General features: G+C 48.4%; 1 protein-coding gene across 1 annotated transcript in view; it reads right to left on the bottom strand.

Annotated features, from left to right (window-relative positions):
* The window catches only part of LOC127578447 (papilin-like), a 100447-nt gene that overhangs the window by 78296 nt on the left and 7823 nt on the right, over nt 1-14328 (bottom strand). Inside the window, 1 exon segment of the mRNA XM_052030479.1 lies at nt 4358-4473. Within this exon segment, the coding sequence (XP_051886439.1) occupies nt 4358-4473 (116 nt within the window).

The following is a 14328-nucleotide window of genomic DNA, read 5'->3' as shown; positions in this document are numbered from 1 at the left end:
ATGGATTATGAGGAGAGACTAAGGGAGCTAGGGATTTACTCTTTGGAGAGAAGGAGGATGAGGGGATACATGATAGAGGTATACAAAATATTAAGAGGAATAGATAGAGTAGACAGCCAGCGCCTCTTTCCCAGGGCACAAATGCTCAATAGAAGTGTGGCTTTAAAGTAATGGGTTGGAGGTTCAAGGGAGATATCAGAGGGAGGTTTTTTCACCCAGAGAGTGGTTGGTGCGTGGAATGCACTGCCTGGGGTAGTGATGGAAGCAGATACGTTGGTCAAGTTCAAGAGATTGTTAGATAAGCATATGGAGGAATTTAAAATAGGGGGATATGTGGGAGGAAGGGGTTAGATAGTCTTAGGTGTGGTTTAAAAGTTGGCACAACATGGTGGGCCGAAGGGCTTGTATTGTGCTGTATTGTTCTATGGTTCTAATATCATCTACTGCATTCGGTGCTCCACGTGTGGCCTCCTCTGCATTGATGAGACCAAACGCATACTAGTTGACTGTTTCGCAGAGCACCTGCACTCTGTCCTTAACTGCAATTTGCATCTCCCCATTGCCAGTCACTTGTCACTTCAACCCCCCGCATCTGCCTATCACCATCTCTTACCTGCATCTACCTATCACCAACTTGTGCCCATCCCACCTCCCCTCTTTTGTCCACCTTTCACTGCTCTGCTTTTCCCCCTTATATATTGCACTTCCCCTTTTCCTATCTTCAGTCCTGAAGAAGGATCCTGACCCGAAACATTGACCGCCTGCGTCTCTCCACGGATGCTGCCTAGCCTGCTGAGTTCCTCCAGCATCATCATGTTTTTCATCATGATAGATTCATGCTTCTACACAGAGGGACTGTAGTGGGTGACAACTGGGTTTACACAGTAGCTTACAACAACATGGCAACTCAAACCCTTGCAGTGCTGCTGAGAGGAAGAACGCTTTGCCTAAGACAAGATAAACTTTAGACTTTGGTACCACCACAGAGGGCACAGTAGTTTTATCTCCATCCCAGGATGGAGCTCTTGGTTACTTGGCATAAATTCACCCTGTCCCCTGGTTTCTGTGGTGCTCCGGACTCTGGCTGTTGTCCTGCATTGCTGAGAGGGCAGGACCTCACAGTGGAGCTCAATACCCACCCCGGTGCCTCAGACATGAGAGAGTTCCCAAGCCCCGCGTCCCCCAATCATCCGCACCCATTTATAGGGGCACGCACTGCCTGGCTCACACACTCCCTAAGGCAAGGGTCTAAACGGGGTGGAAATCAGCAAAGCTCTCCTGTTACCGCTGGCATCATGTCCCTCAGAATTCCATACAACAGAGGCCATTCCGCCCATTGAGTCGATGCTGGCTGTTCAGGGCAACCACCTCAATCCCATTCCGTCATGGCTTTCCCTCTCGCATTCCCATCAGCTCCTCCCAGATCCTACCACACACCTGCACAGGGATAATTTACAACAACCAATTAACCCAACCCTCATGGAATGTGGGAGGAAACCAGAGCACCCAGGGGAAACCCACACTGACACAGGGAGAATGTGCAAACTCCACACAGACAGCACCCGTGGTCAGAATTGAACCCGGGTCTCTGGAGCTGTGAAGCAGCAGCACTACCCGCCACGTCATTTTAAACTCTGAAACCATTCTCTATGGCAGAAGGTGCGTGAAAATCTTTGGACACCACTGCATCAAAGATCCAATTTCTCTAACAACTAATCACCAGAGCACCTTTAACAAATTACAACCACACCCATTCCTAGTCCACGAGCTTGACTTAACTTTGGTTTAAACAAACACACTCATGTTTGAACTCTGCTCATGAATCACTAACCAACAAGGATTAAATTCTACCATTAGTCACAGACCATAAATCTTTCCAAAGGTTACATAGCTCAAATTTATTGCAGCCATAGAGTTAATGGAAGAGAACACACTTGCCATCATCAGACAGGGCAATGAGTACAAGAGTTGGGAAGCCATGTTGTACAAGACATTGGTGAGACCGCACTTGGTGTATTGTGTGCAGTTCTGGTCACCCTGCTATAGGAAGGGTGTCATTAAGCTAGAAAGGGAGCAGAAAAGATTTACAATGATGTTGCTGGGACTGGAGAGCTTGAGTTATATGGAGAGACTGGATAGGCTGGGACTGTTTTCCCCGGAGCAAATGAGGCTGAGGGGTGGCCTTGTAGAAGTTTATAAAATCATGAGGGGCATGGTCAGTCTTTTTCCCAGGATAAGGGGAGTCTAAAACTAGAGGGCATAGGTTTAAGGTGAGAGGGGAGAAATTTAAAGGGGACCTGAGGGGAATGTTTTTCACACAGAGGGTGGTGGGTATGTGGAATGAGTTGCCAGAGGAAGTGGTGGAGGCGGGTACAGTTACAGTGTTTAAAATACATTTGGACAGGTACATGGATAGGAAAGGTTTAGGGAGATCCAGACCAAACACAGGCAAATGGGACTAGCTTAGATGGGCATCTTGGTCAGCATTTCCCATCCCAAAAGGTCCAGCAGTCCACTCCCCTCATCACCTCATGTTACCTCAGGAACTGCTGGGCTGTTTGATCTCCTGCCTTCAAATCAGGTTATGGGTTCCAACCCCACTGCAGGGACTTCAGCCCGACACCTCAACCCTAACCCTGGGCTTAGCTAAGGGAGTGGCGGGCTGGGGGAGGGGCTGTGGGTGGGGCCAAGGGCAGGGCTAGGCTGTACTGGGGGAGGGTTCAAGAACAGCTACTTCCCTTCAACCATTTGGTTCTTGAACCAACCGGCACAACCCTAATCACTACAGTTTGGCAACACTATGACCACTTTGATCACTTTGCATTATAATGGACTTTGTTTTTTTTTGTTCTAAATGTGTTTTTTCTTGTAAAAATTGTGTGTAATTTATATTTAATTTATGCTTTTCTTGTGAATGCTGCTTATATGATGCTATGTACCTGTGATGCTGCTGCTAGTAAGTTTTCCATTGTACCTGTGCACACATGTACTTGTGCACATGACAATAAACTTGACTTTAACTTTGCCTCTTATCCTAGGGGAGGGGTTGTCCCATAGTCTGCCCAGGAACCCGGGCTGTGGGTGAATGGTGCCCCGCTACAGTCCCACAGTCCACCAGCAATGGTCCCAACACACTGGCAGCAGCCTGGGGATTCTGGCACCAGTACTGAACGGTACACAACTGCTGGAACTACCCGCTGCGCTGTTTCCAGCCCTCCCCACTGCAGGCACGGAGAAGGACAGCAACTGAGGTGGATCCAAGTTGTTATGGAACCTGCACCAATAGGAACACCCCCCTGCCCAGAATTCCTCACATCAGTATCAGTAGGTTTGTAACGCTACGGTAAGCTGATGAACAAACCTGCTGGTGAGGAAACTCATTTTATGTCTATTGGAAGGCCCTCATGTGGATATTTTATAATGTTGTAGAGTTCATGCACTTTCAGCTCCACCAGCACCGTTCATCAGCTCACCACTGAGGGCATTCTGGGCCAGTCACTCCGTGGTTCCGTACTGGCCAACATCCCAACACTGTCTGGGCCTTGTTCTCCTGTTTGTTGTCATCCATTCAAACAGGACCTTAAACAGAGAGTTTGCCCTGAAGGGAATCCGTTGGGTTACTGTCAGGTGCTTTAGTATCTAAAGGCTTCATAACCTTATGGGAGAGGGTTCCTGGAGAGAGAGTGGAAGCAGGTAGGAGAGACCTGCTCGAGTGCTAAGGTGTTAGGTTTCATTCAGAAATAACATGAGGTGGAGCCAGAGGTGATGTTTGGAAGGAGGGGAGAGATCTAGTTCCCAAAGGTTCCCCCAGTGCAAGCTCCCACCTACAGCCGTTGTGCAGTAATTGGTAGTGATTGGTCACTTGTTGTTGATGTGAAGCAACACACAGTGTACTGGAGGAACGCACTGGGTCGAGCAGCATCTGTGAGGGAGAAAGGAATTGTTGATGTTTCAGGTCGAGACCCTGCATCAGGACTGAGGGTGGGGAAGGGAGACGGCCAGGATAAAGAGGGGAGAGGGAGGGGTGAGACAGGAGCCTGAGGTGATTGGTGGACTGAGAAGGGGGTGAAAGATGATGGGCAGGTCGAGCCAGGTAGGGAAGGGGAGGGGTGGAGTAGGGAGACGTGATAGATGGAGGCAGACAAAGAAGAGGAGGATGGAGCGAGGAGAGTGGAGGGAGGATGAAGGCGGAGGGTGATAGATATTGATGTGACTGTCTGCTATCACAGCAGCTGCCTGGATCCAATCTTCTTTCATCCAACACCCCATCTTCTCGCACCTTGCAGCTGAGCCGCCTCACGCGGTCTGATGTGGTGCGGTTTCACACGGAACCAGAGCTCCTGGCTCTTCTACTCACCGGTTTGAATAGCAGCGACGTTGTCGGAAGGTAACGCCAATTCCACAGGTCCGGCTGCATTCTCCCCACTCTCCCCAGGGGCCCCAGTAATCTGCCTGCCGGCTCTTCCTCAAAGGCTAGGTGCAATCAACAGGACACAATGAGAACTTTGTACCGCAGCATCTGCGTTAGATACCTGTAACAGAATACATCCCAAAACTAGACGTCGCCAGGTACAAACTCAGCAGGCCAGTCATGGGTGGAGTAGGGAGACGTGATAGATGGAGGCAGACAAAGGAGAGGAGGATGGAGCGAGGAGAGTGGAGGGGAGGATGAAGGCGGTGGGTGATAGATATTGACGTGACTGTCTGCTATCACAGCAGCTGCCTGGATCTAATCTTCTTTCATCCAACATCTTCAATAAACATCTGACTGAGATGTTTACTGAAGAGGTGTTAAATGATGGTCTGAAGTAGGAGCAAGTCTGGGGAGGGAATCTGGAGCCCAGGGTCAGTGACACCAGTGGTAGGGGAGTGGAACCCAGGACCGGAGAGGTAGGAACAGCAGGGGGCAAGTTAAACTCAGGACGTTCTGGACCAGGAGTCAGCCACGGGGCAGATGGTGACCGGGCTGGAGGACAGCATCAAAGCCTTGGAAATGTTCTCTCGGTCTCCCCCCCATAAAAACCTCCCTACCCTCCGTGAGGTCACCCCCAGCCTCTTGTCTCAACAGAGAGGTTGACAACTCTTTTCATCCTTCCCTGAGGTGTGCACCCTTACATTTCTGGCATCATCCTTATAGATCTGTGCATCCTCTGCACTGCCTCCTGTCACTATGGTGCAGTACATCAACTGTGGTCTAACCCAAGGCTGGAGAGAGGTTTAACATAACTTCTTAACTCTCTCCCTCTGGAAATAAATGTGCTCGGAGACACAAGAGATTCTGCAGATGCTGGAATCTGGAGCAATACACGCCAGCACTATAAATATGCTTGGTTTGTTTTTGGTCTTGCTAAACACAGCACAGCCATAAAATTGGCCCCCAAGATCCCTTTCCTCCTCTTCCCCACCTCGGCTTGTCCTCCCACTGACATTCCCATGCTTCCTCCCAAAGAGTGCCAGCTGACATGTGTGTGTGTTGAACTTCATGGGCCATTAATGTTGCAGTCCCCTCAGTACTGACCTACCTCCCAGCAATTTAGCATCATCCACAAATGTAGCATTGGTGCATGTAGCACCAATGACACATCACTCCAGTTTGGACTGATCAATGGCAAGTAACGTCCCTGCTACAAGTACATCAGGCAATGAGCTCTTCAGAGAGAGGGAGAGGGAGAGGGAGAGAGAGAGAGAGAGAGAGGGAGAGGGAGAGGGAGAGGGAGAGGGAGAGGGAGAGGGAGAGGGAGAGGGAGAGGGAGAGGGAGAGGGAGAGGGAGAGGGAGAGGGAGAGGGAGAGGGAGAGGGAGAGGGAGAGGGAGAGGGAGAGGGAGAGGGAGAGGGAGAGGGAGAGGGAGAGGGAGAGGGAGAGGGAGAGAGAGAGGGAGAGAGAGAGGGAGAGAGAGAGGGAGAGGGAGAGAGAGAGAGAGAGAGAGAGAGAGAGAGAGAGAGAGAGAGAGAGAGAGAGAGAGAGAGAGAGAGACCTCCTTCCCATGACACTGAACACAATCACAATCATTGACACCCCAGCACCATGATCCTGGGAGTCACTACAGGTGCACTGGACCAGCTGTATACATACTCAGTGCAGGAGACTAGGGCTGAGTCCTGTGTTCACAGTGTGTGACTCATCACTTGACTCCCCAAAGATACCACAAGGTACCATCAGGTGTGTGATGGGACACTCCCCACTTGCCTGGATCAGTCCCATGCCAACAACTCTGCAAAAACCCAACCCCTCCAGGACAAAGCACATTCTCGCAGCTACCATCAGGCAGGTGGTACGGAAGCCTGAAGTCCCACACCACCAGGTTCAAGAACACCTACTTCCCTTCAACCATTCGGTTCTTGAACCAACTGGCACAACCCTAATCACTACCTCAGAATAGCAACAATATGACCACTTTGTTCACTCTGCACTAAAATGAACTTTGTCTTTTTTTGTTCTAATTGTGTTCTCTCTTTTAAAAATTGTGTATAATTATGTTTAATTTATGCTTTTCTTGTGAATGTTGTGTATGTGACGCTATGTGCCTGTGATGCTGCTGCAAGTAAGTTTTTCATTGCATACATGTACTTGTGCATATGACAATAAACTCAACTTTGACGTGACTTTGCTCAACTGGCACCCCATCCGTGGATAATAACAGAACATGCCAGAAACACTGGGCAGGTCAGACAGCACCTGTGGTATGAGAAACAGACTTAAAGTTCTGACAAGAACACTTCCACCTGAAACGTTAGTTCCATTTCTTGTTCCACAGATGCTGCCTAACCTCAGTCACAGAGTCACACAGGCCCTTCGCTCCACCATACCCATGCCAACCATCACGTATCTATCTATACTGATCCCATTTCCCAGCACTTGGTCCGTAGCCTTGTGTGCCATGGTGATTCAAATGTTTGTCTGGAAACTTAAATGTTGTGAGAGTCTCTGCCTCCACCAACCCCTCAGGCAGTGTGTTCCAGATTCCAACATCCCTCTGGGGGAAAACATTCATCCTCAGATCCCGTCTGAACCTCTCACTCCTCACCTTACACCTATGTCCTCAGGTCATAGACACCTCTGCTGGGGGCGACAGTTTCCTGTTTATGCCCCTCATAATTTTGTATATGTTGTCAGGTTCCCCTCAGCCTCCTCCGCTCCAGAGAATACAAACCCACCCTCTCCAGTCTCTCCTCGTAACTGAGACACTCCATCGTGGACAACATCCTGGTGAACCTCCTCTGCCCTATCTCCAGTGCAGTCACATCCTTCCTATAGGGTGATGGCCAGAACTGCACACAGCACTCCAGCTGTGGCCTCATCAGTGTTTAATAAGGTTGCAAACTGCTGAGTGTTTTGTGGTTTTATATCAGATTTCCAGCATCTCTAATCTCTGTGTTGATTTTCACCTCATTGGGGGATGAGTTGGGATGAATACTGCACAGACTCCAGGGAGAGCTGCCCCCTTCTCTACAGTACAGCAAAGTGATTGCTTACATCGGCCCTGGATGTAGTTAGTCGTGGGCATCAACACCTCACTCAGAGGCAGTGCTCGCAGCCTCTGAGTGATGTAGAACACAGAGACACAGGGGTACATGCACATAGTTCCTTGAAAGTGGCGACACAAGTAGACAGTTAGGTGAAGAAGACGTTTGGCACGTTTGCCTGCATCAGTCAGGGCACAATACAAGAATTGGGACATCATGCTACAGCTGTACAAGAGGTTGGTGAGGTCACACTTGGAGTGTTGAATGCAGCCCTGGTCACCCTGCTATAGGAAGGATGTCAATACACTGGAGAGAGGCTGCAGAAAAGATTCATGATGATGTTACTGAGACTGGAAGGCTGGAGTTATAAGGAGAGGCTGGATGGACTGGGACTGTTTTCCATGGAGCAAAGGAGATTTAAGGGGTGACCTTATAGAGGTTTATAAAATGGTGAGGGGCATAGATAAGGTGGATGGTCTTTATCCCAGGGTAGGGAAGAGCAAAACTAGAGGGTGCAGGTTTAAGTTGAAAGGGGAAAGGATTTAAAGGGGACCTGAGGGGCAACTTTTTCACACAGAGGGTGGTGGGTACATGGAATGAGCTGCCAGAGGAAGTGGGGTAGGTGGATACAATTATAACTTTTAAAAGACATTTAGACAAGTACATGGATAGGAAAGGTTTAGAGAGATATGGGCCAAACCCAGGCAACTGGATCTAGCTTGGATAGACATCTTGGTCCGCATGGCTGTTGGGAAGAAGGGCCTGTTTCTGAGGTGTATAACTCCATAACACTGCAGTCATACCCTGAAGTTTCTGCAGTTGGATTCGAACTCACAACCTCAGACCCAGAGAAGAACGTTGCCCCTAACCCACATGCCACACCTGTTAGGGTGAAGGGCAAGGCTGGTAGGGTGAAGGGCAAGGCTGGTAGGTTTCAGGAACCCTAGTTGACGAGAGATATTGAGTCTCTGGTTAAGAAAAAGAGGGAGGCGTACACTGTGCGTAAGTAATTGGGAACTAATGAATCTCTTGATGACTGCAAGAAGTGTAGGAGTGCACTTAAGGGAGAAGCTAGGAGGGCAAAAAGAGGATATTAGAAGGATCGGGCAGGCAAGGTGAGGCAAAGTCCCAAGAGATTCTACAGGTATATTAAGAGTAAAAGGGTGGCTAGGGAGAGAATAGGTCCCCTTAAAGATCACCATGGCCATCTGTGTGTGGAACCAAAGGAAGTGGGAGAAATCTTTAATGAATATTTCTCTTCAGTTTTATTGTGGAGGAAACGATCAAAGTTAAGGAAATGAGGGAAATGGGTGACGATGTCTTGGACTACAAACAAATTAGTAGAGAGGAGGTTTTGGAGGCTTTAAAGTGATAAATCCCCAGGGACAGACCTGGTGCGTTCCCGGACCTTGTGGGAAGCTGGAGAAGAAATTGCAGAGAATTTTGCTTCATTTCTGGCCATAGCTGAGGTTCCAGAGGACTGGAGAGTTGCTGATGTGGTAACATTGTTTAAAAAGGTAGCAAATACAAGCCAGGAAACCACAGGCTGGTGAGTCTGACATTAGTGGTGGGTATATTGCTGGAGGGGATTCTGAGGGACAGGATCTACCAACATTTTGGAGAGACAGGGTCTGATTCGGGACAGTCAGCACAGCTTTATGCGTGTGAAGTGGTGTCTGACAAATCTCTTGGAGTTCTTTGAGGAGGTAACCAAGAGGGTAGGATAGTGGATGTTGTCTCTATGGACCTTAGCAAGGCCTTTGACAAGATCCCTCATGGCAGGCTAGTCTGGAAGGTTAGATCACACGGGATCTGGGGGGAGATAGTGCATTAGATTCATAATTGGCTCAGTGATAGGAAGCAGAGGGTGACGAGCAAGGGTTGTTTCTCGGACTGGAGGCCTGTGTCTAGTGGTGTGCCACAGAGGCCAGTGCTAGCATCCTTGTTGTTTGTAATTTATATAAATGATTTGGATGTGAATGTACAAGGCATGGTTAGTAAATTTGCAGATGATACTAAAATAGGTGGTGTTGTAAATGGTGTAGAAGGTTATGAAAAAAGTCCAGCTTGTCTAATCTTTCTCTATAACTCAGACCCTTGAGTCCTGTCAACATCCTTGTAAATCTTCTTTACACTCTTTCCAGTTTAATCACATCTTTCCTGTAACTGGATGATCAAAACTGAACACAATACTCCAAGTGTGGCCTCACCAACATCTTGTACAATCGCAACATAACCTCCCAACTTCTATATTCAGTGCCCCAAATGATGACGGTCAGCGTGCCAATAGCTTTCTTCACTGACCTGGCAACCTGTGACTCCATCTTAAGGGAAATATGCATCTGTACTCCAATGTCCTTCTGTTCTACAACAGTACCCAGAGCTCTTCCGTTCAATGTAAAAGTCCTATCTTGATTTGTCCTTCCAAAGTGTAACACTTCACATTTGTCTGAATTACATTCCATTTGCCATTCCTCAGCCTCACCTACCCAGCCAGCAGATCCCGCTACAATTCTTGATACTCCTTTTCACTGTCTATGGCACCACCTATTTTAGTGTCATCTGAACATTTACTAACTATTCCTCATATATTCTCATCCAAAATCGTTAATATAGATGGCAAACAACAAAAGCCAACCCCTGGAGCACACCTCCAGTCTGAGAAACATCCTTCCACCATCACCCTCTGTTTCCTACCATCCAGTCAATTTCATATCCATTTCACCAATTCTCCTTGGATGCCATGTGATCTAACCTTCCAGAGCAGCCTACCATGTGGAACCTTATCAAAAGCCTTACCGAAATTCACTTACACGTCTACCACCCTCCCCTCGTCAATATTCCTCATCACTTCATCAAAAAACTCAATCAGATTCATAAGACAAGATCCCCAAGCACAAAGCCATGCTGACTACCCTAATCAACCCAACTTCCAAATGTCAGTATATCCTGTCCCTCAGAGTGCTTCCAGCTAATGGGTCTATAATTATCAGGTCTATCCTTACAGCTCTCCTTAAATAAAGGCACAACATTTGCTATCCTCCAGTCTTCCGGCACCTCACCAAGAGGATAGCGATGTTGCAATATCTCAGTGAGGGTTCCCGCAATTTCTTTGGTTTCCATAGTGTGCTTGAATATACCTCGTTCAGACCTGGAGATTTGTCTACCTTCATACACCTTAACACATGCAACACCTCTTCTAACCGTAATAGAACAGCTCCCAAAACATCTCCATTAACTTGGCCAGGTTCCAAGTCTTCATACCTTTTCCATGGTAAAACCAGAGGAGAAATAATTATTGAGAACTCTGCACACCTCCTGCGGCTCCACACATAGATTTCCATCTTGTTCTTTGAGGGGCCCTATTCTCTCCCTGGTCACTCTCGTTCCCTTAATATACTTAAAAAATATCTTAGGATTCTCCTTCATTTTCTCTGCCAGAGCCATCCAATGCCCCCTCTTGGCCCTACTTAATTTCCTTCTTGAGTACACTCCGGCATCCTCTGTATTCCTCCAGTGATTCACTTGATCCCAGCTGCCTGCATCTGACCCCTTTTTCTTGGCCAGAGTTACAATATCCCTTGACGTCCAGCGTTCCCAACTCCCAGCAGCTTTGCCCTTTAACAGAATAGGTAGCCCTTGAGCTCTTTCTAATCACTTTTAAAAACCTGCTGGAGGTCCCTTTGCCCACAAACAACCTTGCCCAATCAACCTTTGCAAACTCCTCATACCATCAAAATTCGCCTTGCCCCAATTCGGATCTCGAACCTGCAGACCAGTTCTGTCCCTTTCTATAACTATTTTAAAACTGATGGAACTATGGTCACTGCTTCCAAAGTGCTCCCCTACCGTGACCTCAGTCACTTGCCCTTCCTTATTTCCTAGGAGTAGGTCAAGCTTTGCCCCCCCTTACTGGTGGGGCCCTCTATATACTGCCTGAGGAAACTTTCCTGAACACTGAATAAATTCTACTCCATCTTGACCTTTAACACTACGGCAATGTCAGGAAAGTTAAAATCTCCTACGATGACAACCCTATCATTGCAACTCTCCCCAGTCTCCCTGCACATTTGTTCCTCTAATTCCCGAGGACTACTTGAGGGCCTATAGTGTAATCCCAACAAAGTGATCATCCCCTTCTTATTTCTCAGGCTCCACCCATAAAGCCCCACCAGATGATCCTTCAGTAATGCCATCTCTAACTACTGCTGTGATGTTCCCTTTAATCTAAAAAGCAACTCTCCCTCCTCTCTTCCCTCCAGCTCTATCTCACCTAAAGCACCTGTATTATAGCCACGTTTCTGTAATGGCCACAGTATCTCAATTCCCACGTACCTATCCATGCCCTAAGTTCATCTGCCTTAACTGTCAGAGCTCTTGCATTGAAGTAATGCAATTTAGTCCAACCGACTTTCCTCGCTCTTTACCATGTTCCTTCCTGGTCCTGCCTGTTCAATTTGCTTTTTGCTGTTTTCTCTCTGTTTTCCACATCTTTACCAAACTCTTTCCCATATCCCCCGCAACTCCCCCCAGATTCTCCCACTCACCCCACATACTGGATGAAACATACAGTGGGCAATTAACCTACCAACCCGAACGTCTTTGGGATGTGGGAGGAAACTGGAGCACCCGGGAGGAACCCACACAGTCACAGGGAGAATGTGCAAACTCCACAACGGATCAAACTCGGGTCTCTGGTGCTGAGAGACAGTGGGTCTATCCACTGTGCCAGTGTGCCCCCTGACTGTTTGCTCATTGCCCCAAGCCCTGAAGTCTCTATTAGAACATAGAACATAGGACATTACAGCACAGTACAGGCCCCTTCAGCCCACAATGCTGTGCTGACATTTTATCCTGCCCTAATATCTATCTAACTCTTCCCTCCCATTTCTCTGTCATTCATGTGATTATCTAAGAGTCTCTTAAATGTCCTTAAAGTATCTTCCCCCATGTGTGTTCATGAACCAACAACAAACATTTTGGGTCCAATCTTGGCCCTGTCCCTCCAGACACACAGATGGGACAGTCCCACTCAAGCTCTGGAGGAGGAGCTCATCTGGTCGTCCATACTCCTCCCCTCACACTGGCCATTTTGCACCCAGCCACCCCACTCCCCACCGTGCCCAACATTTACCCCACAACAACGTCACTTCTAGGTGATCATGTGACTACTGTTGCTGCTGGTGCTGAACACAAATTGCCACCACCCGTAACCATGACAGCACTGCCACTCCCAATGGCCCCCAGCACAGAGGTATCATGGGTAAAACAGGAGGGGTGGGGGGAAACACTTCCAGCTCAACCGTTCAGTGGGAGTGGTGGGGGGGAGTTGTTGGTTGGAGGGGCCACTTGGACAACTGTTGGGTGGAGCCAGACAGCCAGATAGATGGCAGCTGCAGAGGAGGCCAGACGTCAAATGGTCTGCCTGGTTTCTGTGTCCCACCCTCGGTCAGGTGGGGACCGGCCCAGGACAGGGGTGCTGGGTCAGTACCAACCTGGTGAGAGGTTGTCCCTGGACTGCCCAAGCTGTGAAAGGCCCACTGTAAGTGCTGAGCCCTCCCTCCACACAGCCCCGGGCAAAAGCTGAGACCCACCCCTTCTCCTGTGGTGGACTGTGCCCCAGCAGCCCCACCTTCAACGCCCCTTGCAGTAACCAAAGGAAGTCAAGGTTAACAGAGAAGATTTGTGTCTTGTTACGAGGCAGGAAGTTTGCATTATTGCCATAATTTCTTGCAGCTCAGCTCATCCAGTCCTGCGCCAACTCTCAGGAGCAATCCCATTGCACCACTCATTTTCCCTGTTTTAAAAAAACAGGAGAGTGTGGGTTTAAGGTGAGAATGAAAGAGCTTTAAAAGGGATCAGTGGTACGATTTTTTACGCAGTGAGTGATTGATATCTGGAAACATGGAGACACAGAGGATATGCTGGTGGAATCAGGTACAATCTATGTGTCCAAGAGACATTTAAACAGGCAGTAAAATCAGCAAGGCATAGAAGGATGTGTGCTAATACAGGAAAATGGGATTAGTGTGGATGGGCGAAAAGGTCAGCATGGATGTAGTGGGCCGAAGAGCCTCTTTTTGTGCTGTACCACTCAGTGACACCTCTCCCCACACTCTCACTGTAGACTCACCCACTCCCCTGCACCCAGGGAAGACCGGCCTGTTCAGAACCTCTGCTCCGCACACTTCAGACGCTTGTTAACCCAGCAACATGAAGGTGGGCAGAGAAAGTGCAGAACCTGAGCTCAGAGGCAGCACCGCTCTCCTTCCACACATGGATGAAAGGGCCCACAGCTTTGGCAGCCTGCCAAGATGAACTAATTAAAGGCCACAACAGATCCAGGAAGCAGTCTAATCAAAGGTTTCAGATCTAAAGGAACGAATCTCTTCTCCGCAACTCAATGGTGAGAGCCCTGCAGTTATTCGACACATGAACACAGGATTGGAGAAACAGACGGGAGGTTTTGTTCTACTTTAACCTACACAACTGCCTGTCTCTGACCCCACAAGGAGCAAAAACTGATGGCACGAAATGTACCGTGTGCAATGGCCACAGCAGCACATTATGATTACAAATTAATCACTGCATGTTTCAGAGACATCGATTGCCTGGATTCCAGAAACACAGTTATTAGAGGTGTTAAGTAACATTATATATTGGCTGTGGATCTATCCAACGCACTCAGGGCTGTCACCTTTGCCACCTGAGCCACAAGGGCACAGGCGCAGTTCCACTCCAGAGAGCTGAGTTCAGACTCCAGGTATGACTATCAGGGGACTACGGCCAAAGCCATCATTCTCTCTGAACTGGGCATGAAAGAGTCTCACACGAACTTAGAATGGAGATAGAATCACTCTTTCT

Source organism: Pristis pectinata, chromosome 1, assembly GCF_009764475.1.
Source record: "Pristis pectinata isolate sPriPec2 chromosome 1, sPriPec2.1.pri, whole genome shotgun sequence".
Classification (NCBI taxonomy): Eukaryota; Metazoa; Chordata; class Chondrichthyes; order Rhinopristiformes; family Pristidae; genus Pristis; species Pristis pectinata.
Note: the sequence above shows the minus strand (reverse complement) of the source record. Positions and strands in the feature narration are given on the sequence as shown.